The sequence below is a fragment of the Cavia porcellus genome, unplaced genomic scaffold (assembly GCF_034190915.1).
Source record: "Cavia porcellus strain 051 isolate PalLab524CR breed Dunkin Hartley unplaced genomic scaffold, mCavPor4.1 scaffold_14, whole genome shotgun sequence".
NCBI lineage: Eukaryota > Metazoa > Chordata > Mammalia > Rodentia > Caviidae > Cavia > Cavia porcellus.
Window position 1 is genome coordinate 4,930,175 of NW_026947497.1, and position 25,775 is coordinate 4,955,949.

The 25,775-nt window shown below is 42.8% G+C and overlaps 1 protein-coding gene across 6 annotated transcripts in view; it reads right to left on the minus strand.

Moving 5' to 3' along the window:
- Positions 1-21,140, minus strand: part of Cxxc4 (CXXC finger protein 4) — a 32,068-nt gene extending 10,928 nt beyond the window's left edge. For 4 of the 6 annotated variants that reach the window (XR_010051399.1, XR_010051398.1, XR_010051400.1 and 1 more), the window contains exons 1-2: positions 20,646-21,140; positions 16,944-18,190 (exon numbers count right to left, since the gene is read on the minus strand). Coding sequence is in view for 3 of the 6 variants with exons in the window: in XM_063260578.1 (XP_063116648.1) it covers positions 16,944-18,005 (1,062 nt within the window). In the remaining 3 variants the exon portion in view is untranslated. Of the gene's footprint in view, positions 1-16,943; positions 18,822-20,645 lie in introns of those variants that run through there. The other 2 variants (XM_063260579.1, XM_063260580.1) reach the window with 2 other exon arrangements.
- Positions 21,141-25,775: the final 4,635 nt, after the last annotated feature.

Sequence of the window (25,775 nt, forward strand, 5' to 3'; positions counted from 1 at the left end):
TAAAATATCAATGCCAATGAAAGCTATTCAGTGAAGTGATTTCTTTACTTGGAAGAATTCCGTTCACGGCAGAATAACAATAAATATCACATCAATACTCCCTGAATCACTTACCAATTACTGCAATGTTAAACATCTTCCAATAATCGAATGGGGATAATACTGATAAAACATATGGCTATTTTAAAATGAGCCTAGATTCTCATAAAACAAACTGATATTAACCAATGATACTCAGTAGGATATAACTTCTTTAGCGTAAAAATACTGTAAGTGATTTTCCAAAGGAGGACAGCATCAAGCAATCCTTGTAATAACAAGTGTATCTCTACTTTGAAGTTGCATTTTGTTAGGTAATGGAAGTTAAGCTTCAGATTTTTCATTTTCATTAATATTCCAATAATCCCCTGTACCATATTCTTTAAAATGGCTCTTCCTGTTCCATTGCATGTGTTCTAACACTGTACATAAAATAATCATGGGATTAGTGAAGGTATACAAGAAACCACAAACTAAGAGTGTATTTTCCTAAAGAGGGAAATTAAAGTCGATTTTGTTTCTTAGACAATCCAACAAATTCACATAGATTTTAAGATGGTTGCTAAATATGAGTGTTGGGCATGATGGCACATGTCTGTAATCTTAGTACTTTGAGAGACTGAGGCAGGAGGATCGAAAATTTTAGCCTAGTCTGCACAACTTATTGACTTAGTGAGGTGTGTCCCAAAATAAAAATCATTAAAAAGGGCTGAGGTCCTAGCTTAGTGCAAAGGCCCTGTAGTCAAACCCTAGTACTGCAAATAAGTGAATGAGTATAAAATTGATCCATTAAATCAATGTTGCTAAATACTGAATATGTACACAAAAGATAGGAATATATTTAACACATTCATGCACTTGTAAATACACCTTTTTAGCAGCATTTCAATTTCATATTTTGGGAAACACATGAATTACTCTACTGTAAAGCTCTAACATTCGGGGCTGCTTTTATTTACTATCTCAAACATGAATTATTTGCTTGGTATTCTCCTACTGTAAAAATGTCATATAAAAATAAAAGTACTAGTATTGACTAAGATGTCAATTACAACTTTAGGTCAATAAAATAATCAGTTTGGAATAATCTGTTTTTCACTATTACACTTACAAATTTTTTTAAAAAACTATCCTCACAGCCAACAATAAATTTCAAAGCAACTGCCCCACGAGCAAATGAATATGCTATAATTAACCTAAACCAAGCTTGTGTGTAGACAGAAAATTCACTTGTGAAGTGTCTTCTCAAAACACAAGGTCTGCCATTCTCATAAAAGTAGCACTGATTTTATTAATATTTTTCTCCTCATCCATGTAATTTAATCCAATTTCTCCTTTCCAGCCCACCATGTGTATCTGGATCTCCATCAGTGGATTTGTTTGGTGATAAACACCTTTTATTACTTTCTGAAATTAACTTTTGAATAATCAATGTGGTACAGATATATCCTGATAAGAAACATGCCATCCTAATACCCATCCTTCATACACACACATCCAGTAAATGACAGCTTCAAAGTTTACACCAGCTGCTAACTTGTATGACTAATGCCAACTCAGAGTAAATTTTATATAAGTGTGCACATTTGTATAAACATTGTGATTTTCAACAAGAAAAATTAGATCCAAGTCTATCCATGCAATTACAGATCTACGGTTACAGATTCACATATGAAAAATAAACATGTGCATATATATTCATATATATACACATTGTGTGTATATGCATGACACAGGGTGCCAACTTATTCTTCAGTGCCAACTGGAAACAGGATCATAAATACATACTTATGGAATCTCGTATGTTGATGAACAGATGTCTATAATGATAAGCAGAAAAAAATATATGGAGCTCATTTTTAAAAGGAGGCAAAGACTTTCTGTCTTGGGTACAGTTTTAATATCTTTTCTAATCTTTCATTGTTCCTATGTCTTTTTTTTCCTGGTCACTGTTTTACATACGGTACTTTGAAAACGGAAACTTATAAAATGCTACCTAAGTCAAAGGTCATTTTTGAGAGGAAGAAGATGAATACTCCTCTCGATACTTGTTAGAGCTACAAAACAGTTGAACAATACCAAATTCTGAGGAAAGAGTGGATATTCTCTGTTCTTATGCTGTCATGAAACCATGTCACAGTGACACTATTTGGTGATATGCCTGCACACTGTGAGCCACGAAACCAAGGCCACTGAGCGTCCCCTGGATAGGAACCTATCAGCAACTCACTTCCAAACAGGTGAGCAGGAAAGCAGCAGAGCACAATGTTAAATTTTTTCTATATACTAAGATCTTTGAGGTCAGGAAACAAAAACGATTAGTTGAGAATTCCTCTGAAATAAGTGAGAAAAATTAGGGAAACTACTAGTGCATTCATTGGAACAAGTGATCCAGGTACTCACCAGAAATTTGTAGTAAGGCTTCTATAACAGTTTTCTGTCAGGGTTTTAAAAAATAGCAAACTCTTTCATGTCTTAGGGGGTGTGTGCAAGCATTGTGCATCTAACTTCCCGCCAGATTTCCAGCAGTCAGGAGACAGGTACTTCGGCCCAGCCTGAGGTCTCTAATGCCTAGCAGGGTGAAGCCAGTTTTCTCAGGTGAAGAACTGGGCTAAATTACTGGTTTCTGATAAGTCTGTGCAAATTTGGGCACCCATCTTCACTAATTCACTTGACTAATGAGGCCCCTTTGGAAGAGGATTATCCTAAAGGTCTGGGGGCTCAGCTCACCAAGGTGGGGTATTAGATGCCCTCCTTGGCTTCCTTAGGTTATAAACAGCTGGAGGCCCAGCGGGGAATCACAGTCTTGATGAGATTACAGTGACTAGTGACTTTCTGGCTCTCAGGGGACAGTTATCCTGAGTGACAGGAAAGCCAGATTCCCCTGGAGGCCGAGGGGGATGGGATGGAGGTGAGGACTTAACAGTTCTGGGAACAGAGGCCTCAGGGGCTGGATCCACAGGGCCTTCAGCACCCCGAAGGCCTTCCACCTCCATCCAAGGGCCTTTTAAGGCAAGGAAATTTGTTTCATAAAACAGTGCAATCCAAGCCCAAGTGCATTTCTATTTACTGAAAACACACAAAAATACTATATCTGTCAGAACCATTTCAGTTTGATTTCTGTTAAATCATCAGTGGAGAAATAATCAACCAGACTCAAATAATTAAGGTCCAAAAGCTGCCATTATAAGAATTTGAAAATCTCTCTCTTTTAGGTTTCTGTTGACAACCATGTGGATAGTGGTATCTCCAGGTTAAGGACACCTCTACCTTGTATTGTTAGAAATATGTCAAGTTTAATAAAAACTCAGTGCCCGCCAGCTGAACACATGGACATTTTTAATGCACCTATGAGGACAGGAGAATCAGGCATTCACACAGAGAAGCAATATGCAAATATGGCAGTGTCTACAACATGCTTGGAAAACTAATGGTGTTTAATGAAGTTTCCGCTGAGGCTTCAAGGAGCAAGTTAAAAGATCAGTCTTGATGCTGCTGATGTTTGCCTCTGATACACAAATTCTAAATTAAGAGAATAACATAAAATTAAATATTCTTTCCAGTATCTGTTCATACATTATTTTTTTATTTTTTCTTTGTTTTGTTTTTCTGTTTTTCTTGTGTTTTTATTTTTGTTTTATTTCAAAATAGGGCCTAAGTTTCTAAGTTGACCAGGCAGTGCTCACACTTGGGGTCCTCTTGTCTAGGCCTCCCTGGTGCTGGAATTACAGGTGTGCACCATCACATCCACCCAGGCATATACTTGTAGCCCAAATCTTTTGGTGTGTCATTAGGACCTTCAGGATTCTGCCGGGAAATAGGCTACTCTGATCCAGTGTTTTCCCAGGAGAGGTAATAATGGGAACCATTACTCTCACACCAAGCAAAACATAATTTCTTCTTTTCCTATTTACTATTAAAGAAATTCAAGTCAATAAATCATTTTTTGATTCTCACATTAACAATGTGAGGTAAGATTTTTTCCCACACCAAGATTAAAACAATTTCAAGCCATAATTAGTCCATACAGCCTGGTGTAAGACCTTCTGAAACAACACTTTCGCTATGAGGAGTCCCACACCAAGTTTCTGGTACTGAAGCACGGGAGACCTTGCAGCTGGAAACTCTCACTGTGTCTGAGTTTTCCTTTTCACCCTAGAATTCAAAGACCTTAATGAATCATGGAAATACTTAGAAACAAAATAGGAAATTACATTTTGATTAGTGGAAGAATAATGAGACCTCACCTAACTTTCACTGGAAAAAATCACGTTAGTAGAAAACCATGCCACAGCACAGAATTCTGCAGGCCTAGTGAGTCATCAAATGCTCTGGATCAGAAAGTATACGAGAAAAGTGAGCTACAGAAATGGCTAGTGTCACAATCATGATCTCAAATTAGGTGACAAAGAAATATTATTAATAAATATGACAAATGATAATGACAGGCTCCACTGTTTTCTCTTGCTATTCAATTAAATGTATTTCCTAGCTACTTACAAGGTTTTCAAACCTTGGGATTTTAGGGGATGAACAAATGCAAAAATTCCCAGTAGTAAGAAAACTATCTTTTCTTAATTTGGCTTTAGAAATGCTAAGACAACATTACACAGATAATGTAATTTGACTTGATTTTCTTACTGGCAAAATTTCAAAACCTATTTGGGGGCATAATATATGGTGTTACACACATAATATTGTATGAGTCTAAACATTAGTACCGATTAATACACATGCATACAAATATGTGAATAACTGACAATTATGCTATAAAGTAAAATCTATCAAAGATGAGCATCTGCTCAAAAGATGTTAGCTGAAAATATTTCTACATCCTGCTTTTAAATACATTATAAAAATCATAGTCTACTGGCTTAGCATAAGTAAACATGAGAGAAATGTTAATTTGTGGCACAGTCATCATACAGCCCAAGAATTCATTGTTATTATAAACTGAAGCAACTTTATATTAACAGTACTGCTTCATTTGAAAATACTTGAATGCAAATATACACTCTTTCTACTTTTTGAATCTTTTTTCCACTATGCTGTAATATACCTGTATCATGTGTCCATTCAGACTGTTATCAACAGCTTTATGTCTTTGGTATAATCAAATCTTTTTGGCCATTACCCAGATGTAAGTTAAAATAATAATCAATATTACCACTACCTGCTCTATTAGACACTTTTCTAGAGGGGGAAACACATTCAGTGAATATGTTTATGACTCAATTTATGGGCCTCTAAATATGATTGTAAGGTGCATTCCAAGGCTCTGGTTTCCAAGCTGACGTCTGTGGCCAGGGCTCCTCTGATTAATGCTGGAGAGGCAGCACTGGCCTTTCCACTATCGATCTATCCTCTGCTGGCTGCTGCTCCTGCCCTTCTCCTGCAGTGCAAGCCTCCCTGCCCTCCTCTCCCGCACTGCCACCATCCATCCCCTCCTCACCACACCATGACTCTAGATGATGAACCCGGCTAACTGGCCAAAGGAAAGATTCATTCACAAGTCATGTCGTAAAAATACTACATCCATTTGGAAACCACTGGCAGGAAAGCAACTGCCCAAAGATGCAAAGATGTCAGGAAAAGGATGGTTAACACCACGACTCTCTAGTCTAGAGGTGACCAAAAGAGACACCCATTTTTATTTTTCCTCAGGTGAATCTCTGGATTAATGTTATATATCATTATAATCCCATTAAAGTTGGTAAAAATGCTTCAAACAGCATCATTCAAACAAAGAAGTAAATTTATTTTAGTATAAGTGGATAGGTTAGTGCTTGAAATGTTTCTGGGCATAAAAAATAAACTATAATACGGTGAATTGGTAAACAGAAAGCAAGAAGATTCCAATGATCTATAAATTTAAAAGTTATTTCACAAAAATGATTTTATATAATACTTTAACTCTGTGCATGACAGGGAGTGTAGAAGGAAAAGTAAGCTAGAGATTTAAAAAGCAAAAATTACATTTAAGAAAAGCTATGTGACTTCCTCCAAAATGATTGAAATACTTTGTATTTCCATGTGTTTACATTTATATTTCATGTGCATACCTATACATGCAAATATACTTGGTCATGGAACCCCAATATGTACATACGTCTCTATAAATACATATGTGACTGTGTGCATATAAAACACTTAAGAATTCAATCTTGCCTCAAAGTCACTGTTGTAATTCCTCCTTGATGCAAAAATACTTCCAGATGATATCATTGCTAACTGGCTGCTGAAAAATTAGGCCAAATTATTTGACAGTTTTGGAAATTTTGGTTTTAGTCAGTGAACCACATCAATTTTATTGCTCTTTTCTTAAGAGAACAAATATTCTAAGATATGAGGAAATGAGAGGGTACTTAAAGAATTATGAAGAGGTGATGTTTAACCTATCAGATTGATGGGTTGCAAGTGTCTAATTTTTATCAAAATAAAGTACAGTAGTCACATCTAAAATCCATAAGCAACTAGGTACTGTGATCCTCTTTATCACAGACCTGAAATTTGAGAAAAAATAACTGAGTCAAAAATTCGCTCTCAGCCTAAGTTGAGTAAGACTTTGGTTTTGTAGTCACTGAGTTTCATTTTGTTCAGAACGCTTTCTGATAAACACTGAACCTGTGGATAGACCTGACTACACACAAACCCCTGATGTTATGTGCTCACTGGCGTGGTAAGAGGAATTTCGAGGACATAAATTCCAAACTTCCAACTAATTGGAGGTTATCATCAAAATGACGTCCTAGGTTAAAACTATGCTTTTGAGAATAGCACATAGCTTTGGAGTCTGTCTTTCTCTAATTTTTCTCTTCCTGATTTTTTCTCTTCCTCTTTCAAGTGGTAAGCTGGAGGAGGGACATTTTCAATGATGCACAGATGAAAAAGGTGTTTCTTAGTGATTAAGCTACCACCACCAGAAAAGCTCGAATTCACAGGGGTGCTGACTTTACCCTTTGGTTCTTTCTCCTTACCATTCCTTTTAAACGATACATCTAAAGTCATTGATTAATTTTATTTATCAACTTTTTACACGTTTCTTCCCTTTATAGAAATACACTTTGGTGTATCTGTCCTCATGAAGAGATTAGACACTATTAATCTTTTCCCTCCATCATGATATGAACACACCGCATGCCAGAATAAATCTTAAATGCTAAATTAACTCCAGGAAAGTCTGTTGAAGTACTTCTCTGTCTGTATGACCGAGGGCCCCATCTTTGTATATAAACAGCTGCACTCACGTAGTTAACTCCCAAAGTAATTTCCACCATGTTTTTAATGACTAGGACTTATAAAATGTAATGATTAATATACATCATTTGTTCTTCTGGAATGTTTTCTATATGTTCAATTCCACATTTCCCAGGAAATTGTCCGTGTAACCTCTTAACATTACACTACATTTCTGAATAGTTTGTTGTTTATAAATGATGAGTGGTCTCTAGACACGCATCATAAATTTTGAGGATTACTTAGCTAATCTTGGTCTTTCTATGTTTCTAATTGTAGACTTGAGAGTTACCCTTAAAGACGAATTTAAACAAAGACAAGAAAAAAAACAAAGCTAGTTAGTTTTCTCAAGACTAGTTTTTTCACCATGGTAAATGAAAAGAAACAGTGCTGAATGACTCTAGGCCTCAGCCCAGATTAATAATAGGTTTCCATGAATTTTAGGCACATAACTTCATATACAAATCAGACTCAAGATTGACCTGAAACTTGACGATCCTTTCTGGCAACACAGTCCTTTCTGTCTTTTTCTTTTTTCAGAAGGATCGAACTCACAATTGCCTGCTTACAAGGCAGGCGCTTATGCCACTGAGCTAAATCCCCAGCCCCCACAGTCCTTTCTGATCTCGCATGTCTACAGAAGTCCTGTAGCCTGCCATAGATCCCTCCATCCTCCCTTCCTTCTTTCCTTTCTTTCTTCCTCCCTTCCTTCTTTCCTCCCACCCTCCCCTCCTTCCCTCCCTCTTTCTTTTTTTTTTGTCCTAGTAAAGCTCTTTCAATGACTGAGTTAAAACAAACATTCCCAGTAGTCTGAAAAATATGCTTAAAAATATAGCAATTGAACAATATCACATCACAGTACCACAGGAGTTAGCAAAGGCAGAGACCATAAAAATCTGTGTTTTTGTTGTTGTTTTGGGTTTTTGTTTTGTTCTGTCTTAAGACAGGGTCCCACTGTGTGAGTCAGACTGGCCTTGAACTCACTATGCAGCCCAGGCTGGCCTCTGACTCCCAGTGATCCTCCTGCCTCAGCCTCCTGAGTGCTGGGATTACAGGTGTGCACCACCATGCCCAGCTTCTAAGGGTTTTAAATACACATGAGATTGCTTCTAGAATTTTCTAAATCCTTTATCAATTAAATCATCCTAAATTTGCCCATTCCTTGGAGTGGCAGGAGAAAAATATGAATACAGAATAAGTACTTAAAATTTGGATCAAGGACTAAGACTTAGAGTTGAGAAATTATAAGGGTATTGAAAAAGGCAGCTAGGAATAAAGAAAGCACTGGGCTCCTCAAACCAGGACACACTGTGCATGCACCTCTGTGTATGTATCCACGTATGTGTATTCATGTGTGTGTATACATGTGTATCCACAGAACTTACAAGTCTTAGATAACAGGTCTTGCCTAAAGCTTTCTTCAATCGAATTCAGTTTATAAAGGATTTTTTATGTTCTTAGTAACACCATGCACTTATGAATATACTCTATAAGTATAGACCTACTTAGAAGAGACACTATTTATAGAAAATATTTTTAAGCGCTACTCCTTATCATGTTAACAATATCAAATTGCTTTCTTCTCTACACCCAAAAGCTGGAAATGCATTTTACACAGCAGATCAGGACACCCAAATGCACATGTGACACTCCACTCCCTCAGGGACCCTATGGACCATCACCTGCAGCTCAAACAACGCATTGAACACCTCTGCATCCCACAGAGTCATCGTATTTATTTCTTCATCACACGAAGAAAGTTCGCTCTACTTCAAAATGAATCTGAGTAAACTATCACAGTTATACTAGGAAGGTAGCATTAATACTGAGGCGATGGAAACAAGCCAGCATTCTCTACTTTGTTTTGCATGGTCTGGAAATAAGCATATTTTCTATTTAATGCTTAAGAGGAGATCCCAGCCCTTCTCATTTCTCATGCATCCACCCCTCGCTAACACTCTCTTTCCTGCTTCTGGACTCCATTAAAACCATCACTTGCTTCATGGAACTTACAAGAAAGAACATCCTCCTTAGAAAAGTCATTCCTCGGCACAATTATTTCCCTTCCACTGATGCACCGCCACTAATTAGCACCATTTCCATGCAATTAAACTTGTAACAGGTTCTTTTGAAAACTTATGTCACCTCTTTTCTTCAGGTAAACTTTTGGAGAAAATACATCTTTTGCAGCGTTTGTCAGATTTGCTGAAGCCCGTGGAAATGTGGATCCCTCCCCATCTATAAGCAGAGAGCTCTTCCTTTCTCCTCGACCTCCGTCCTTCTGAGGCTGCTATCAGTCATCCAGTCATGGTTCCGAGTATTGAGCAGGAAATAGCACTTTGGCACACTTTTCCCTGCAGTTCAACACTTTAGTTTCTGGAGAATGACCTCTAAACTATGAATTTAAATGCAGATGAGAGATAAATGGGATCCCATTTCCTATCCATCTTGGAGGTCTTCTCTTTCAGTTACACTCTACAATTATCCTAACACGTGTTTCAAAGAAGGAACAAATCATCAGCTAGGACACAATCGGTGTTTCCTTAGCTTTAATTTGTCTCCCACTGCACCCCACTCATGCCCCGGCTCTGACTCAAGCAAAAAGCACAGAATCAGTCGTGAGAAAACTGCTTGCCTTCTCTTGGGTATTCTTCACTCCGTGCAAAATTTCTGTAACTGCTACAGGAAAGCAGACAGCCATAGCTCGTCTTCGCAAAGTCGCTTCTAGGCTCTGCAGGGCCTCCTAGTTTGGGTCCTCTTTCAACCTCTCTTAGTATTTCAAATGTTTTAGGAACTTACCACTATTTTTTGCAATAAGAACAGCAACCTCTGCTATGACTGCTTACAAACTGTCTTCATTTCCACAAATAGTCTCTTAGCAAAAATGCAAACAAAAATATAGTCATTTCACTTTTTATCTCAAAATCATATTTACCTGCTTTATTTCCTGCCTCCCTTCACATATACTGTACATTTTCCAATTTTTGAGCATTTGTTGAATACTTTCAATTTCTATTATTTGTTCAAAGCGTTCTCCAAAAGGAACGTATGAAAAACATTTAACCATTTCTTTCTTAAAATTATTCTCCTGAAGTCACTAACTCACATTTAGAATAATTCCCTGTTTCTGATCAAAGACAGAACACAGAAGCTGACCAAAGATGCTGGGACACTGACGTGGACAGGTGCAGAGCGCACCAGGGCATCTAGTACCCAGGGACACAGTGAGAGCAGGGTCGCTGTGAATTCCTGCTTCACAAGACACCTTTCTGGGCCCCCTAGGTACCTGACAACACCAGTTTGTGGGAACAGGAAATAAGGACATCAAGTTTATCCAGTTGCAACGAACTTCTGCCAAACTGGCTGATGGCATTACAAAACAGTCTACCTGAGCTCTAACTTCTGAGGACCCCTACTATGTTGGATTTTTGGATACAGTTGTTTAGAGATATTCTTCATGACTTTGAAACTGGGAATTTATATAGCATCTTTCAACCGACAGAGAACATTAACCTTCATGTAATATTAAAAAGCTGTAAGACACAGTGATACCTTATACCCTCGCACTGATGAGGGAAGAGTTCAGCTGATGTTCCCCACATTCCTCAACTGGCCAATGATTTGCGATCAATGCTTCCTTCAACAATCTCTTCCTTATTCCTGTGGCCACATGGCCCAAATATATATTTCAATTAGTAGAATCGAAATCCAAGAAACTAATAGTACATTTCCTCAGCATAAGTTATATCTGAGGTTTCACATCAGCCAGAGAAATACTCTTGGATATGAGCTTTTGAAACAGTAACATTTGCTTTACCTCTATCTGGTAAAATATGTAACAGAAAGTGAGCTATATGGTGAGAAAAGCACAGATGTCAGCAAGCTTAGTATTACATCTACCTATGCATTCTTATGTGCTTAAATTAAGAAAAAGCCCATTAGTTTCACAGATAAAGAAGATTGTTCATAATGTTTGAGGACAAGCCCACAAGCCTGAGGGATCTTCCAGCCCCTGCAGAGTTAAGATTTCAATGCCATTTAATGGCTGTGGCGCTGAGAAATATGGTGCCACTGGCTCAATCGCCAACAGAGAACACTTGAGGCTGGATGGAGGTGGCGTGTCCACTATGGGCAGGAGTCTGTGTGTGATGGAAGCAGACATCCCCAGGACAGACTCGCCCTGCACTCTTCCCCAGGGTTTTGACACTCCCAAGGATAACTCTGCCAGACGAAGCAGTCTAAGAACAGGCAGCAACACTGAGGCCTAAATGTGTGCACACTTCCCAGCCTTTACATAAGGCAAAAAATACTTCGTTGAAAACATGCTTTTATAAAAATTGATGTTAGGCTAGAGTGTGCCAGTTCCTCAGCCAAGGTCACCCAACATCCCGATGAATGACTACAAAACGTACTCTTAAATAAGCATTGAAGACTTGTTCCACAGATTTTATGTTTCCTTTTTCCCTTATAAAATAGAAAAAGGTAAACTGAAAAAGAAAGTCCTTTCTACAATTCATATATTGACTTCTAAAAAAATTTAAATTCAATCTACTACTTTAACCAAGTATTCCTACATGAAAAACAAATTCATATTTGGCATTTTAACAAAAATAAATGCAAAAAACTGAAGCATGTAAGTTTGTATGAAGTTTATTTAAGGTGAGATTTTTTTTTTAAAGTTTTCAAAGCAAAATTAAAGTGAAATGTCTCCTGATAAAAGTAATATTCAGACATATTCAGGCAAACTGACCAACTGAAATTGATTTTGGAAGACTTCTTAGTTACACCTTCAATCTGGGAAACACTTGAACAGGTGAAGTTTAACTTCCATCAAAAAAATTGGAGATGTCTCCAGAATCCCAATTCATGTGTTCTTTGTCCATCCTGTTGAACTATGAAGTGGAGAACAGGGAGGTGAGAAACCTATTCTTTCTGCACACCTAATAATGTGCCTCCAAACTCTTGCATTAAATTGTTCTATATGAATCTGCGAGTCTATGCAAAACTTAACTTTCACCAGAAGCACAGAGAGCTGAGACTATCCAAAAGGTACAGCAATGCCTCAGCAATGTATTTGTTAAATACATTCAAAAGTCAAATAAGTCCTATTGTCATCCAGATATATCTCCTCTTCTTAGCCAAAGATTTTTATCCAACCAAATTGAAATCAGAAGTTTAATGTTATTTAATTTATATTTACTGTCTTTCTGATTGTGCTTTGTTTGATGACAGTTGAATTTCAAACAATTAGTCATACAACTTGCAAATGGACTTTGCTTTCCTCTCCCTCATCATTATCCAAAAGATCACATAGATTTTACATGATGTTTGGATATGTGAGGAAACTGGTTTCATTTAGGGATTATTAAAAGTGCGTATTTTTTAAAAATCCTTTTATTTTTAATTGGCAGATAAAATTATATGCACTCACCATGTACAGCGCATGTGATGTAACAACTTAATGTCTCCTGGATTAAACTGAGTGCTAAGAAAAAGACCTTACTGGACTTGTATCACTACTCGTGTTGTGTGGCTTTTATTGAAGCTGAATCTTTGAGGTTTTTCTCTCATCCTTTACAAACTCAGAATCTTTTTCTTGCACTGTGTTTATGTATATTGTAGTGATAATACACTATAGTTTTGTTTGAATTTTGTTGAGACAGGACTTGGCTAAGTTATCCAGTGTGGAGCTGAACTTGCAATTCTCTTCTCTTATATTGGCAATTGGTATTTCTACTGGCCCAGATTGAAAATTCATTTTTTTTGAAAATTCATTTTTAAATTATGATACAAAATGACAAACTGGAGAATGTTTCAGTTTAAGATATGAAATATTTATGTTTTACCCCTACATTTTGTAAAATTCACCGAACTTCAAAAACTTCTGACATATTCATTAAAAACTAAGTTTATTAACTCTGAATTGGAGTGTCACACCCTATTTCACATTTGGCCTTATTTCCTCTTGAGCCACTTTACTTCCTGCACAAACTGCAGGGGTGTTCTGTCCACTTGTGTGGTGAGGTCTCTCAGAACCTAGCATATGTATGAAATATGTACCCCTGCCAGAAAAATCCACTCTCTGAACAAGGTTATCAAGTTTGGGACAGTAACTGTTATTCACCAACCCCTTAGGTCAACCTCATCGTTGAAAAATTGTTGTTGGTCAGTCATTCAGCAGGTAAATGTTTAAAAGAACAGAAAGAGAGAAAAGAAACTGATTTTTCAGTTTCTCAACCTCTTCCCTAGGAGGAGGAGCGGGTGGCTTGTGCAGCCAGCTGGGGAGGCGGGACTTCCTATAGGGTCCAGAAATCAACTACCAAGAGAGAAACCAGATCTGCCTGGTCTCTATTGCTGTCACCTGAACAGTGCTGGGGAGGGAGGCTGGGGCTCCAGGGGGACAGCTGCATCCCTTGAGTGACAGCAGACTGGGATATTCTAAAAAGTCAGATTTGTTTTAAAAATCAAATTCTAATGGCTGTGAATAATGAAATGGAAAGATACCTTTTCCAAAGGACAAAGTGCCATTGTGCAATTCAGTGTCAAAAGGATCCCCCACATAATCACGTTCCTTTAAAAAATCTCTAGAAATTTACTATTGGCTACTGAGGATATGAGTTTTTAAAATAATTTTTCTACACAGGAACACACAGGGTCCAAAACAACTCCTTTCAGAAAGTGTTGGCTGTTTTTAATATGGTAATTTACTACATGTTCAGGGTTCATGGCCAATACCCAGTGCACAGCATCACAGGACAACTAGCCATTTCATGTATGTTATCAGTGTGAAGATTATCCAGGGGTGGCTCTGTAAACATACTGCTAGTGCAATAAAAGATGCTCTTAAAGTTGACTAATGTAGGATTAAAACAGTTTAATTTTAATGCAGAATAGTAGAGGAGAAGTTCTAAAAATAAACCTGGACAAGAATCCCAACATCTACATGAATCTGTCCTCATCCACTTTATTCACCCTAAACAAATCTGATGATGCATCTCAGTCTTTAAGATGGGAACGAGTCAAGAGCAGAGCGCACATGGGGCTTGAGGTGGTAATGATTATGATTCACATGTGAACTGGTGTCAACCAACAGACATAAGCCACAGAATCTACACACGACATCCCCAGTGATGGCCACGCTGAAGCCCCAAATTATGAACCTTACAGAGCTGTCCATCCAGTCTCCAACACAGCTGCCCAGGCAATGATGGACTGAAGTCAGCTGGTCACTGACCCACCACCAGTTACACGATTGAAATTGGAGAGCAGTCGTGCTGTCTGTCGTCATGTTTTTAATGACCTACATAGAAATCTAAGCAATGTTTTAAGAATACCTTTTTGTTTCTTTCCATCAAATAGTGCTCCACTAATAATCTCAGTCTTCAATCACAGTCCATCTCTGATAGAAAGTCATCTTCAGTTGGGACATTTCTTTCACTATCAATACAGGGTCTTGCTATGGACCCAGGGTGGCCTTAAACTCTCAAGGTAGGACAGGTTAGTCTCAGACTAGATGATCTTGCCTCGGCCTCCCAAGGGCTGGAATTACAGACGTGCACCACACTCAGGAAGGAGAACTACTTGAGATATCTATAAATGGGCAAATTTCTTTCATTCTTATCCACACCCCAGTTTTTGAAGAGCAAGAGAACTTTCATGCAGGAGAATTTTTAAAAAGACAAACACAATTCTATGATATTTTGCGATCTTTCCAAATGCTGAATTTAAATACCACATCAAGCACACAGGAAATTATCAAAAGAGAAAAAAGAAAATGTATGAAACCTGCTTAGACCAACATCAATGTAGAAATGTGTGCAAAAAAAACCTACTCATATCCAGCTCCCACAGAGTGATTACTTACTAGGTCATAATTATTCCCTGGCCCTAGCCCACTATGTTTCATAATCTGGGATGCAGACAGTGCCTTAAACCTAGTGAAATATATCACCTAAGAGTAACACAAAATCTATAGCTCTGCAGACCACATTTCAAGAGAGAAATGTTGTCTGATCCTTACCAATTGGGCACTAAGTGGAAACTTCAGTCTGAACTGGATTTTAATTTCCCACAGCCTTCCAGACTTAGAGAACTTACAATAAATGAATCCAGGAAAGATTCTACCTAAGAAAATACGTGAAGTTATATTGCAGTGACTATGATTTTTGCTTCAATAGAGTTGGCAAAGAAAATATAAGAACCATGCTGCAATAAAGTTAAACTTTCTGCAAAGAAGCGATTTCCCTTAACAGGAGGAATGAATGCAGTGTTTTAAGGAAACTGGTCATAATCAATTACGGTATCCACATAATACTGAATTTCTGAATCCTAAAGTGTGGTCTGCCTAGATTTCTAACAAAAGAAAAAAAAGTATCTTCTGTGTGCTCAGAGCAGCCATAAAGGTCTTTAGCCCTTTACTTCATCCCTTTAGAGCCCACTTATTTATAGAGAAAACACCTCCAAGCAGTGCTTGTCATTTGTGGAAGGATGCAGAGGTACTTTCCTGTGAGAACTCTCACCCTACAATCCACTCCTTACAAGTTCAAATTCCCACCATCTACAACCTCAGGTATACATGAACATCCAGCCTCCCATTCTTTAACTGTGATTACTCGTGCATCTTTCTCCATCCATCACTAACACCATTTCCCAGTAATTTCCCTTCTTTTTCTTTTTCTTTTTCTTTTGGTCAGGATAACATGTGCACCAAAATGCATCACCCAATACACCAACCTTTATATTTAACACAATCCAAACCTTAAGCACTTAGTGTCCATCCAACATAGTGCCATGTTTTAAGGGCAGATACAGGTAAAACAAACTATCATTGAACGCACAAAGTGTCCGCGACAACTATGCTTGATGTGCAGGGTAATTTTGTAATCACAAAATGGTTACTTTGCTAAATGTCCAAGGAAAATAACTTTGTTTCCTTGTTGTAACTGAGTTTCAGGAATCATTCATTTCTGAAACTATGTACCGTGCTTTTAAAATACAACCTCTACTACCAATCTGCAAACAAACGGATTAAAAAAAAATTCTCAGTAATCTCTATTTAAAAATTGCTGATGGCCTTTAGCTTTCAATACTATTTGTGCTTTCTCAAAAAATACTAGGCAGGCAGGCAAAAAATAGGAGACGGACATTCTCAGGCAGAGGGGGAAAACCTATTCCAGAAGGAGATGGATGGAAAACCTCCTTTTGACTCAAACACAAGCCTAAGTGCCACAGCTGCGTCCTCCCTGTCATCCCTGGGCTCTGCCTCCTCAGCCAGCTAACTTACACAGGATGTGAGGTGTCCCGCGCTTGGGCATTCCTTAACACAGGGAGGGGCATCGAACAAGCAAGGGGCAGCTCTGACCCTGTGCTCTTGCTTTTGCTTCTGCTGGATCATTGCACTGCACCCCGAGGGAGGCTAAGGGGGACGCCCGCTCCGCCACGCCCCGCCCCGCCCCGCCCCGCAGGAGGGCGGTGTTGCACGTGTAGCTCTGGGGGTGGCACCGCCAAGCCCCGGGCCGCCCCCCCAGCACCTCCTACAACCCGAACATCGCGGCCTCCGCCAAGGGGCGCTGAGCCCCGAAGCCGGGCAGGAAGCCCTGCAGGGCCGGGGGGCGGGGGGCCAGCACGGGATGGGGGGGTGCGGGGAGCAAGAAACCCTCTCCTCTGACCTCCAGCGCCGCGCCGGGCTTCTTCTTGAGCTCCTCGCACTTCCTGAACTTGCAGATCTGGTGTCCCGTTTTGCGGTTCCTGCAGCTGCTGCACACGCCGCAGTTGATGAGGCGCTTGCAGGGCACGCACACCCCGCAGCGCTTCCGCTTCTTCTTGGCGGGGTTGGCGCCGCCCGCGCCGCCCGAGGACGCGGGCGACGACGCGGGGTGGCTCTGCGGGCAGTCCGCCAGGTTGGCGATCTGGAAGGCGCTGTCCGACACGGCGGCCGAGGCGGCGGCCGGCGAGTGCAGCGCGGTCATCACGATGACGCCGGGCGGCAGCGACAGCCCGCCGAGCGCCGGGATGGCGGAGAAGGTGCCCACGCGCTCGGGCAGGTTCATGAGCTCGGCCTCGGCCGCGCCGCACTTGAGCTTGTTCATGCACTCGCCCGCCAGCGGCCGGCAGTGCTCGGGCGCCAGCGGCGACAGGAAGTTCGAGTTGGCCATCTGCAGCGCGGGCTCGGGCGGCGCCGCCTTGGCCAGCCGCTGGGGGTCGCCGCGGGGGTGCGCGCCGGTCCTGCCCCCCGCGCCGCCGCTGCCGCCCCCCGCGCCGCCGCCGCCCCCCGCGCCGCCGCCGCCGCCGCCCCCCGCGGACCCGGCCGGGAGCAGCGCGGGGGCCACGGTGGCGGGGGCTGCGGACGGCGCGGCGGTCGCCGAGGACGCGGGGGGCTTGCGGCCGCCACCCGCGCCGCCACCCCCGGCGCCGCTGCCCCAGAGCATGGCCGTGGCCGCCGCCGCCGTGGCCGCGTTGTCGCAGCTCCAGGGCGACATCCCGATGCGCGCGGCGGCGGCGGCGGCGGCGCTGCCCGGGAAGATAGGGGTGGTGATGCGCGCGATCTTGGCCGCCTGCGGGAAGGCGCCGCCGCCGCTCTTGTAGAAGGACGAGGCGAATGAGCGGTAGCGCTCCATCTCCGAGTTGTAATCCACCAGGCTGCCGAGCGCGCCCTCGGGCAGGTGGCTCTCCTTGGGCAGCCCCGGCGCCTCGGGGCCCGGCCCCGGCTCCACGCAGACGTTGGTGTTCATGGTGCAAGGCGGGAAGAAGGGGTGCAGGGTGGAGGTGGGCGCCGCGGGGGCGCGGGGAGGGAGGGAGGGACGGGGGCGCGGGCCGGGGTCCGGCGGCGGCGGCTTAGTCCTCTCGGGGGCGCATTTCCACGCACGGAGAATCCCCAGGCAGCGTCCTCCTGCGCATTATCCTCCAACTGTTACAACTAAAATAAAGAGAGTCATTGCAACCCGCTGCACGAGGCGAGAGATTCCGCCCCAATGCACAGCCTCCCCCGCCCGCCGCCCGCCCGGGGCCCCAGCAGGCCAGGCCGGGTCGTTTGCATCACAATCCGGGCGACGCGCCCCCTCCCCGGGTCCCCGCGCTCCCGGCCCCCTCCCTCCGCCACCGCTGTCGCCGCCGCGAACCGCAGCTCCTCCCCCTGCTCTCCCTGCTCTCCCTCCGGAGAAAATGCATTAATAGCCTAGACGCCCGGGGACGGGGACGGCGGGCGACAACCGCCGAGGGAAAAGGGCAATTGGAGTGCTAAAGACATGCAAATCGGGGGCGGCAGGGCGGTGCTACCCAGCAGCAGAGGGCATCTAAACGTGATCAAATGTGTGAACCGGGGCTGACTGAGCATGCACGAGCTGTAAAGTAGGAAGCAGCGAGGGCCCTAAGAGGGAAATGAACAGGAAATTAGCAAATGAAGTCCTGGGAAAGTCTACAATGTATCCGAGGATCAACTGCGAGCAAGCACAATGCCACGCAGGGCTCAGAGCCTGCCCGCGTCCGAGCCGCACTAAAGAGGCAGGCAGAAAGGAACGACCAGCTGCCACAGTGTCCTTCTGTGTCTGCGGTCATTAGTTTGAATCCCAGCACAGCTGGCTCTGTTAGGGTCTTAATTCAATGGACCAAGGACGCGTCTCAATTGTAGGAGCCATTTGGTGGTGGGGGTAAGAGGGTGGTGTTTTACTTGTTTCAAAGAAAGCACGGAGAGAAAAAATGGACCTGATAATTTTTAAAAATGCATGCAATGCCTCAGGCTTTTCTCCAGAGCCTGCAGGCTCGACCAGGAGATTCTCAAGCCTTCCTAATGGAGACCTCTGTCTCTTCCATGTACACAGGAAAGCAGGAGACTTGTTTTGTTTTTGTTTTTGTTTTTAAGGATCTCTCAGAGCATCACTGAATTTGCATGGAGTAAGGAGGGGGGGGGCATCCTCTTAAGGCGCTCTTTCCCCAAAGGGAGAACCATTACAATGATTCCTTTTTGCTCTTTTCAGAGGAAAGTTTAATGATAACTAGGCATTTGCATTCATCTCTGCTTATAGGCCATTACTATGCTTCAGGAAGAGGAATTTTAGTTGCTTATGACTGAGGGGGAGGGACATCCCAGCCTTCTGAGAAATAAAGCCAGGACACTAAGTGCACAGTCACCTAAAAACCAGTTTCTTTGTTTCCAGGTTTCTTTTTTGGCCAGAATGTCTTTCTGTGACATCTGAAGCCCACAGATTGGTCTAGAAGGTGGAGTTCAAGGAATTCTAAATGGGGGCCCAGGAGTCTCAGCCTCAAATATTTAGAGCTTAAAATGGATATCAATTATAGTAATTACACTTATAATTAGACTAATGAACCATTGATGCCCAAACTCCAAGTGCAGAAACTTCAAGACCTCCTGAGGAGGCGCCCTAAAAAGAGAGGTTTATGTAAACAAATCTCAGGCAAAGTAAATGGAGATAAGGCACCTCTCCCCCGCAGGCTGGATTAGGAGGTAACAGGCGCCTTTCAATCACAGCAAGTCCCTAATCGCCCAGAGCCACCTCCGTGGTTTCGCATTAGGCAAAACTGCTCCCTTCTGTGGTCTGATGACAACACAAAGGGTGCCCCCCGAATGCGCCCGGTTAAATATTCTCCATGCTGGCATGGGGCTGGGGGGAGGCGCAGCAAAGCATATGCATATCGCTTCAGTTTCCGCAAATCACATTGTAGCCGCACAAGACCATAATAACTGCTACTCAGGAAAACTAGTTATGTCAACCATGCAGTAGATCGCGCACGCTGAGCGGAGGGCAATTTTTTCAGGATTTCAGGCTTCTGACCTTGTTCCAAATAAAGAAATAATTCACCGTCCCTTCCTCGGAGGCTCAGACTGGCGTCTGCAGACAGAACCCCGCGGGCCGTGCAGACACCGCCCCCGCCCCTGCAGGGTTTAAGGCCACCAGGAGCTGGAGGCCAGGACCGTGCCGGACTCGGGTCATCATGGTTCCCTCGGTGCCTCCCGGAGCACGGAAAAGGTGCCGAAAGCACAGCTATTGTTCGGAATTTTATTCAAAACACAAAATAAGACACACACACCCATGGCGGTAGTTGCACAGCCAGACTCCATCAGACCTGCACACTTGGAGACGCTGCTTCGCCTTTAAACAATGTGACCGTGCCGGAGTCTGGGTTTCAGACACGGGATCAAAGGTCAGCCTGAGCCTCTCGGGGGAGGGGCGGGTGCACATCAATTAATAATTTAGTGCCGCCGCGCTTTGCCTCGCCGGCGCCCAGCATGAATTATCTACTTTCACAATCCCAACGGACAGCCAACATTTAAGAGAGAGCAAAAAGGAAACAAAATAAAGCAAGAAAGAAAAAGAAGAGAAAGCAAGCCAGGGGAGGAAAGAACAATCACTTACCAGTCGCTTTTTATTTGGGGAGCCTTAGAATTTGCAGACGCGGCCAGTCTGCCTTAATTAGTCGCACATCACCCCTAACACAAAGAAACACAAATCCGGGCGCGCCTCGGCGGCTCCCAATGACAACTTTAATACTTGTAAACAAACTGCTGGGGAGAGCGAGGGGGTAAATAAATACGCCGATCAAAAAAAAATACCTGTAAATGGATTTTTTTTCTGGTTGCGGAGAGAAGGAGGAGGAGGAGGAGGAGGAGGAGGAGGAGGAGACGGCGCCGCGCAGGGGGCGGAAGCAGGCGGGCGGAGCGCGGTGTCTGCCCGGCCGGTCGGCGGCCGTGTGCGCGGGAGGCGGCGCGGGACCCTCCTGCCTCTTCCTCCCGCCCGCCCCGCCCGCCGCTCCCCCTCCCTCCCCTCCCCCCCGCTGTTTGTGTGCGTGTGCGGTGGGGGAGGGGCGCGGCGAGGTGTGCGGGCGGGGGCGGGGCGGGGGCGCGGATCCCGCCGGCGATTGGCTGCGGGCGCGGCGCGGGGACCCCCGCCCGCCCGCCTTCGTCCCTCCCTCCGCCCTCCCTCCCGCGGGGCCGGCTGCAGGGGGCCGGGGCGGCTCCGCGGGCCGCGCGCTGCGTGTGTAGGAGCGCGCGCGTGTGCAGGGAGGTGCGTGTGTAAATAAACTTGTCTGGCTTCGCCGGCGGGGCTGGCAAGAGCCGTGCAAGAAGCAGGGAAAAGGTCGCGTTTGTTTGAAGAACGCGCCCGCTCGCGCCCCGCCACATGCTTTTAAATAATCCTCCTGCCATTCCCGGGGAGACGGTTTCTCTAACCATCGCCACTGGGGCTTAAAAGTGGGCGACGGGATGGGAGCCCCGGTGCCCAGACCTGGAACCTCAGTCCTGCCCGCCACGGTGTGAAGGTGGCCAAAACGAAAAAGAAAAAAGACCAAGATAACAGAAACGCTGCGGGGATGCGGGCGACCTCAGGATCACCATCAGCCCCCCACCCTGCCCTGGCTCCTCTTCCTCTCCTTTGTCTCTCCCTCCCACCCAGCCTCTTCCCCTCTCTCCTCTCCCCACTTTTCTATTCCATCTGGTAGCTCCAAGGATTAAATCGGATTTTTGACTCACTGCCCTGTTTTTAATTCCAAACTTTTAAAAACTACTTTTAAAACTAAGTATTTTATATCAGCATGTGATTAACAATTCACTTCTTGTCACTTGGGAAAAATAGTTTAGTAATTGAAAACTAAATTTTTGCACCATAGGTCCAGGGTAAGGAAGATTCCTACCTGCAGCTGTGGGTTTACTTTATACTGAAACTCCAGGAAAGTGAATTCTGCCTGGATCCAGCCTAGCTTTAGGGGACCCACTCCACAGATGCGGTTAGGAATATGGCGGAAAATCATGAATGCTTTGAAATAATTTCTATACGGAAACGTCTGTCTATAGTGACTAATGATAAAGCGTGGGAAAGAAAAAAATTCAGATGAAGTGGGTTATAAAGCAGAATGAGGTTTTGTATTCAAATTAAAAATGTATCTTTAAAGAGATGCAATAGCTTCTCTTTCTAAAGGGAAGAGAAATATGACATTTCCTTTGTGAGAAAGAAATGTGAAAGACATTTTATACCGTTTTACATTGGAATTTTCAAAAGGCCGACCATGACCGTGTGAAACTCGGGTGACCACAGTTTGAGTGTGGGTGAAACAGTGAGACCCCGCATGCAGAAGTGGGCGCAGGGTCCTGCTCCCCAGGACAGTAGGGCACAAGTCCCATAGAGGTGCTGGGGCTCCTTGGTGCACAGGCTTATTCTGTCTTTAAAAACAAAAAAGTCATTTTAGTTTTAAGCAATTGTCATTTACAAACAAAATAATGGGACAGTTAATACGTTAATTAGACATTTTCACACTTGTGCAAAGGCCTCCTGTAAGCGAAGGAGGAAAATTTCCATTTGATTTTTTTAGTTGAGCATCATAGGAAATCTGTTGGCAAAATGCAGCCACCTTTTAATGAATAAATGCACCCAAGAAAGATGCCAGATTCTTAAACATCTTTTCAAATATTCTAAATGTCAGACTTGTGTTAGAAGTCTTGAAGTTTGTAAACAACGGTTTTGTTTGTCTGTTTTTAATCAAATAAAACATCGTGTTCTTTCATGTCAAATTTTTTTCTTTGGAAATTTTCCTTCTTGAAATTCCTTTTCTTCTGCTTTCCTTTTGGGGATCTTGAAGCTCACTTTCAAAATGAAATCTTAAACAAATGAGAGACAATCAGCTCTACATTTCCAAAATTCTCATTGTCTAGCTGATAAAAAAGAAAGTTCTAAGACAGTTTTAATAATGGCCACTATGAATGACCTGTCTGTGTCAGACAATGTATTAATTTGCAGATATTTTATGTTGTTCCTATTAGAACCCTGTGTTATGGTTGTTCCATCTCACCTGTAAAGAATTCGAGGCCCAGAAAAACCCAAGCAGCACAAATTAGTTCAGAAAGCTGAAATTTTTACTCAATCCTGACTCTACAACATCTTACAACCTCTGCCCCAGTCTCACAATCAATAACCAATTAATCAAGACACCTCTCTAGGTACAACAACCTCAGATTTAATTCTGATGTTAGACTCCTCAGTCACATAACATTAATTGACCATATAAAAGAAATTATAAACAACTTTACTTCATGGCTCTGGCATGGCATCTGGCATAGCGGTTTGACTGTATCCTTAGCCAAGTATAGGTAAAGGGAGCGCCTCTTTTCTGGTCTATTTCCCACCTTTAACTGTCATTTTGTACTTGTTTAGACACTTGCATATCTGCCTCTTTGAGAACAGTCTGTCTGTGTCCTATGTTGTCCCCTCCAAGATATCTGTCAAGGTTTTGGCAGTTGCTGCTGAGATCATGTAATTCAGGGAAGCAGTGACGCCTAAGGTGGGTTCCCCTCAACATGAGGCCTGCTAAAGCTTCTCACCACCGGAAGGAGTTTGTGTCTTTCCTCTGCTTTTTGCCTTTTGTGAGGAAGCAGCAATGCAGGCATTCTATACATATCTTGATGAGAAAATGAAATTGCAAGCTGAGTGCCTCCTGAAAAGTGCACCCTATGGTCCAGGGCTCTGGTGTTTCGCTGGGAGGTACGTTCACAGCACTGCCCATGTCTGATACCATCATCCTCGCCCCAGGGTCTCTGAGAAGCTGACTAACCCTGATATGAAAAAATGACCCCTGGATGGAGGCTGTTTACTCACAGAACAGTCCAGGGCAGGGATTTCGGGTCAGAAGCTGTTCCTCGCCATGAGTGGTTTAGAAATCCAGGTTTCTTTGGTCTTGGGGCTTTCCCACCAGCTCCAGGAAGCTGGCAGAGGGCAGGCAGGAAGAGAGATAGATAGCTGAAGACATTGGGCACTCCTAAGGCAAATAGTGCTGAGTAGCCTCTCCCAAGATAAAAGTCACTGGTGAGTACAGAAACAATTTTGGTGGCCAACAGTTGGCAATTTCAAACCCAGAGCAGCACTCGAAGGAGAATAAATAAAGTGGACTGCACAATTCGAACCTGACCTTGAGATTCCTCAGGGTGCTGATTGCCACCTTAGAGAGACCAACCAAAGCAGGACCACAGTAACTTTACAGAAAATTTGGCTTCTGAAATACCTGTTTGTGTCTTCTAAAATACCTGTTTGACAGGTAGCTAAGTTAGACTACTTAAATGCATTTTATTAAAGAATAAAGAAGGAGGGGGCCAGGGATATAGATAGCTCAGTGGCACAGCACTTGCCTGACATGCACAAGGTCCCGAGTTCAATTCCAGGTACAAATAAAGACACAAAAAAGCAAGGAGTAACACATTCATAAGATATGCAGCACATGTGAAATAATTTAGAAGTAAATCTTAGTCACTGTCTGTAGATGTTCTGAAAGGTACCTTTACCTTTCACTCTCCTTCACCACCCAGGGACTACCTCTCTCTCTCTCTCTCTCTCTCTCTCTCTCTCTCTCTCTCTCTCTCTCTCTCTCCTCTCTGTATCACACACACACATGAACACACATACATGAGCACACACATTCACAAGCCCACTCCAGGAAAGATGAGTGTGTATTCCCACCTGGCATCTGGGGACCCACATCTCAGTTCCTGCTTGTGGTCTCTGACAACTCACTATCCAGTAAACTATTTTTACTTAGTTTTTCTTTGCTTTTTTTTTTATTTTAGGAAAACAAATTTCATAACAAAATAACAGAGTAACAAGACAGTAGTTAAAACGTTGTGTGCTATTACCTTCCAAGTAGTTACTCATCCACAAAAAGGGTTTTTTCTTCCAAAGAACAAACAGATGCAGCACAAAATTTTCTTTTCAATGAACTAAGAGGAACTAGTAGCATAAACGAAATGATTTAGCATATATATTAAATTGTTGATACAGCAGAATATATAATTTAGGGAATTATTTGAATGTCTCCCTACTTCCTATTTTGCTCTGTATTTGCATATATGTATAAGTATATGTATGTGTGTGTATGCACATGTGTTTTCTCTTATATAAGAGAAACCATGCAATATTTAAGCTTGTCTGGCTTATTTCTCTTAACATTATAGTCTCAAGGTGCATCTATTTGCTTACAAAAGCCTCGCTAATCTTTCTGTATAGTGGGTTTTTAATTTTTTTTAACTTCATTACAAGAGTTTGGGATCCTCAACTTTAGGAAATGTCTCTTATTCAGCTCTAGAGCCTGTCTAATCAAAAGCCCCTGCCACATGAGGTTCCCCACCTTCTCTGCCATGCACGTTGACAGAAGGTGACAAGCATAACATGCGTAGAAGTGGGTGCTTCATTTTCCATCGGATAAAAATACAGCATGAGTAGAATCTCATCCAACCTTTTCGGATGGACTGTATCTCTTGAATCTCATATTTTGTTACCTTCTCCATGAGCTCTACTCTGCATCCTTTCTATCCAAAAAATATGAGTTGCTTGATGGTGACTTGGGGGGGGGCATTAATTAACAAAGAACAGCAGTCTAAGAATATTTACAGAAGAGACTTATGAATATAATGAGTTATTATAATGGAATATTTTAAATGTCTTCCTAGAACATCTGAAGGGCATGTTTCAAAGATTTATTGGGGCTCAGCATTTGAGATTTGACAGAAC